This window comes from Sus scrofa, chromosome 1, assembly GCF_054392235.1.
Source record: "Sus scrofa isolate SSC_HxYL_T2T_F1_AM1 chromosome 1, Sscrofa_HxYL_maternal_Yorkshire_Landrace_v2.0, whole genome shotgun sequence".
NCBI classification, from domain to species: Eukaryota; Metazoa; Chordata; class Mammalia; order Artiodactyla; family Suidae; genus Sus; species Sus scrofa.
Genome location: NC_139383.1, coordinates 275,199,068 through 275,203,959, shown reverse-complemented (window position 1 = coordinate 275,203,959; position 4,892 = coordinate 275,199,068). Strand labels below are relative to the sequence as shown.

At 44.4% G+C, this 4,892-nt stretch overlaps 1 protein-coding gene across 1 annotated transcript; it reads left to right on the top strand.

The window, feature by feature from the left end:
* The first annotated feature begins 1,107 nt into the window (after positions 1–1,107).
* Positions 1,108–2,163, top strand: LOC100525852 (olfactory receptor 1L4-like). The gene has a single exon (XM_013988865.3). The coding sequence runs from the start codon at positions 1,108–1,110 to the stop codon at positions 2,161–2,163; it is 1,056 nt and encodes a 351-aa protein (XP_013844319.3).
* The last annotated feature ends 2,729 nt before the right edge of the window (positions 2,164–4,892 follow it).

Genomic DNA, 4,892 nt, shown 5'->3' with positions numbered 1-4,892 from the left:
ATGCTGGATCCTTAACCTGCTGCACCACAGTGAGAAATCCTGTAATGTCATTCTTAATACCATAAACCTACATAAAATGAAAAATTTAACCAAACCAGGAAGAAGCTCTCCTGATGCCAGAAAGTGATCTGCCCTCTTCTACACCATTCTAGAAAGCCGTTTTGTCCTCAGATCATACAGCTTAAACAGTTTCACCTTCTAGAGGGTTGTAGACTTTGGAGTTTCATGGAGCTCCTGATATAATTGTTACCCCAAACTCCCAAATGCATCCCACAAATTTTTCCCCAAAAGACTAGTGCTAGGAACTCCAACATTTTTTTTGGTCTTTTTCTCTTTTCTAGGGCTGCACTGGGGCACATGGAGGTTCCTAGGCCAGGGGTCTAATTGGCACTATAGCTGCTGGACTACACCACAACCACATCAACATGGGATCCAAGCCACATCTTTTTTCTACACCTCAGCTCATGGCAATGCTGGATCCTTAACCCACTGACCCAGGCCAGGGATCAAACCCGCAATGTCATGGTTCCAAGTTGGATTCCTTGACCACTGAGCCACCACAGGAACTCCAAGGAACACCAACTCTTAACTTTACATGGAGACATTAAGATAGTCTTATTTGGGGGGGGCACACCCATGGCATATGGAGGTTCCCAGGCTAGGTTGAATCAGAGCTGTAGCTTCCAGCCTACACCACAGCTCACAGCAATGCTGGAACCTTAACCCACAGAGCAAGGCCAGGGATCAAACCTGTATCCTCATGGATACTAGTCAGATTCCTTTCCACTGAGCCACCACGGGAACTCCAAGATATTCTGATACTCATTTTTAAGAGACTAGAAAGAGAGAAACCCTGGCCAATATAGAATAGCCTTAGGAGGAAAATTTCATAATTTCTGTCTTTATAGATCAAGGAAATGTAAGCTCAGGAGGGCACTCATGTTCAGTGTAAAAGAGTGACAGAGACAGAATGGAAAGGCAGACCTGTGTGACACTGAAATCCATACTCTTGTCAACTAGACCAGGCACTCGGAATAATTTAGAACTGGTAACCAGGCCAGGACACACACCTAACATTCCTTAATGTTTCCTACTTGCAGGAGAGCAATGACAAGAGGAAACGAGATTCACATCACTGAATTCCTCCTTCTGGGACTGACCAGTGACCCCAGAAAGCAGGTATGGCTCTTTGCCAGTTTCCTGGCCATGTACCTGGTCAATGTGGCTGGCAACTCAGTCATCATTGCAGCCATCTGGGGGAATGCTCGCCTCCACATCCCCATGTACTTCTTCTTTTCCCCTCTGTCTTCGGTGGACATCTGCTTTATAAGCATCATTGTGCCAAGTTTGCTGGCAAACATATTGAGAAAGGGAAAGAGGGTCCCCTTTGCAGAGTTCCTCACACAGATGTATTTCTTTGTGGCCTTTGGGATCACTGACAGCTTCCTCCTGGCTGCCATGGCCATTGACCACTATGTGGCCATCTGCAACCCACTGCATTACACCACAACCATGAACCCCAGGCGCTGTCTCATGCTAGTGATCACATCCTGGCTGGTGTCCCACCTCCACTCGCTCACCCACACCATCCTCATGGCCCGCCTCTCCTTCTGTGGGCCCAACATCATCCACCACTTCTTCTGTGATGTCCAGCCACTGCTGATGCTCTCCTGCTCTGACACCTCTGTCAATGAGCTCTTGGCCTTCACAGAGGGTTCCTTTGTGATCATGAGCCCCTTCCTCTTCATCATTGTCTCTTATGTGTGTATCACCCGTGCTGTTCTGCGGGTCCCTTCTGGGAGAGGCAGGTTCAAGGTCTTCTCTGCCTGTGGATCTCACATCACAGTTGTGACACTGTACTATGGCACATCCATCTCAGTGTACATCTGCCCCTTGTCCACCTACTCAGTGACAAAGGATGGTGAGGTCACTGTCATTTATACTGTGGTAATCCCCATGTTGAAACTTTTTATCTATAGCCTTAGGAACAAGAACCTGAAACAAGCTTTAAGAAAGCTGGCTGGAAGAAAAGAACAAACAATAAAGACTTTATGGCGAAGTAGTCTGAAATTACATGAGTATCTCATCCTTCATCAAATGTCTTCCCATCTATTCATTTACCTATCTTGGTATCAAATTATTGTTTCTTACTTTAGCCAGTGAGTTATACTTGCTATACCTGTATCCTTTCAATATGTTCCCACCATTCTTTGAGCAATTTTGTATCACATCAAGATGTTCCAGGAGCTCCTGTTGTTGCTCAGCAGTTAACAAACCTGACTAGCATTCATGAGAATGTGGGTTCGACCCCTGGCCTTGCTCTGTGTCTTAGGGATCAGGCATTGAGATGAGCTGTGGTGTAGGTCGCAGACATGGCTTAGATCTAGCATGGCTGTGTCTGTGGCATAGGCCATCTGCTACAGCTCCAATTAGCCCCCTAGCCTGGGAACTTCCATATACTGCAGGTGCAGACCTAAAAGACAAAAAAAAAAAAAAGTTGTTGCAGACTTGTGCTTTCTCTGCTCCAGTCCTGGAGTCATATATTTCCTTAAAATCTGGCTTCCCTGCATGGATACCAGCTTCAGCCTACTCAGACACAGATAGTACATGCTAATTTAATCCTAGCCCCTTTGGGGATCTGACTCCTCTCTCTAGGATCAACTTCACACAGATATCCTTCTCACCCAATGCTGTTTTGCCCTCAGGTATGGGCACCCACTTACCACATTTTTTCTCTGATTCCCCATCCTGTCTCTTCCTGAACCCCTTCCACTGGCCTCCCCCTTTGACGGAAGCCCTCTTGCTCATCCTACATGGACTCCCACATCTCATGGCAGGTTGCCCTCATCTTGGAAACCCTCTGCCTTTGTTCAGGCTCTATCACCCTATACCAGGCTGTCGTTTGCATAGATGTTATCTGCACTCTGCCTGGACTCTATTAGTCTGGGTGCTACCAAGAAACAAAAACACAAGGATGCTGACATCTAGATATGAAAATAGGGATCTGACTTATATGACTATGGAAGCTAAGCAGTCCCAAGATCTTCCATTGGCAAGTCAGAGAGACAATGGTAGAGTTCCAGTTTGAGTCTGAGTCCAAAGACAGGAGAAGACCACTGTCCCATCTTGAAGACAGGATGAGAGGGCCCTCTGCATGCCTGTCTCCCTTCTCCCTTACTCAGGATTTTTGGTTTATTCAAGCCATCATTGGAAACTCCTGAGCTACCTGCTTTGCCGCCACAAAGACACTTGGTCTACCTCTTGTGGTCAAAATCTGACATCTGTCCAGACTCACCTATCCATATTTAGCAGCACTGGGACTTGTCCACAGGTCTGTGATTGTCCTCATCTTGTTCTCTTGTCATGGTGGAGACTAAGATCCTCAACCATTGCAAACATCTCCTTTGTGCTTTGCAGGACGAGCTGCTCTAGTCTCCCTTCGACCTTTCATTCATCTGGTTTACAGCTCATTTGCTAAACAGGATGGTAGACAAGTCTAGAGTCTAATAAACAGTTAAGCATTTATTAACCTAAGTTTTTAATCCTTTCTGAGGTATTCTAATTTATACTGACTCAGAAGAATGACTTTTTGTAGATTTTAGCTTCAGTTTGGTTTCAATCCCTGGCCCAAGAACTTCCGTAGGTCATGAATGTGGCCAAAAAAGGGGGGTGGGGAGATTGAGATAAAAAGAGAGTAATACATGACTTATGTTCACATTTTCTCATTGCCTGAGACTAAGTCAAAAGGCCTTCTACAGCTGAAACAGTAGCTGAAATTCTGATTATAATTTGTACAGCCTGTATTCATTCTAAAGGCAAACAAGGAGAAGGGAATTGGATTGAGTCCTGGGTGCCCCAACCTGCAGTGTCTGCTTCACCTCACTCTGATGGACCCTTCTCCCACCACCGAGCTTGTGATCTCTCAGGGGAGATGAGACAGTAGCATAGGCAAGAGCATATAGAGTGGGGAGGGAGTCTCCATGTGACTGTGGAGAGAAGCCACCACTACATGAATCCAAGGAGGTACCAAATGAATCAAATCTAAAGGTGAGCAAATTTGTAAGCAAATATGGTAATCTTTCATATAAGAGGAAGAATAGAAGTGTCAAGCAAAGATAGAGAGGCTCTGTAGTTAAGTGATGCCAAGGGAATGGCACATAAAAATTCACATGGCAATCAGATGCTACAGAAAGCAAGAAAGCAAGGATTTCTCTAGCCTTAGGAAGTCCTGATAGATGTTGGAAAACAGGAATAGGGTTAGTTCACACAATTTATGAATAGCAAGCTTAGGAGCTGGAATCATTTTCAATAAACATAGCAAGCCTAAGATTCCATTCGTTCTCTCGTTACTCCAATATATTCACTCTCAGCTTGAATCACATTTGGCTATTTACAGATCCCCAGACAGATCTATTGACAGACTGAACATGCCCACCCACAAGACTGTTCTTCTGCCTTAACTGTTCTTCCCCATGACTCACAGTCCATCTTTTACTTATGATTTCAATAATCATCTCAACACATTTCTATTTGAAATGCTTTTCTCAACCCATATCTAAACTAGTCTCACCCAAGCATCAATCCAATGCTTGCCTTTTTTTTAATTTTTATTGCAATGTAGTTGACTTATAATCAGTGCTTGCTTTTCTGTACGCTCAATACGCCTTACACATACTTTTTTTTTGCCCTGTACAGCTGTTCATTTATTGGTGTGGACTGTGTTTTGTTTTGGGTTTTTTTTTTTTTTTTGCCTTTTTTTCTACTCTATATCATGTTGACCCAGTTACACATGCATGTATACATACTTTTTTTTCTCATATTATCATGTTCCCTAATTAGTGACTAGACATAGTTCCCAGTGCTACATAGCAGGAAGATGGCCCACTCCCTAG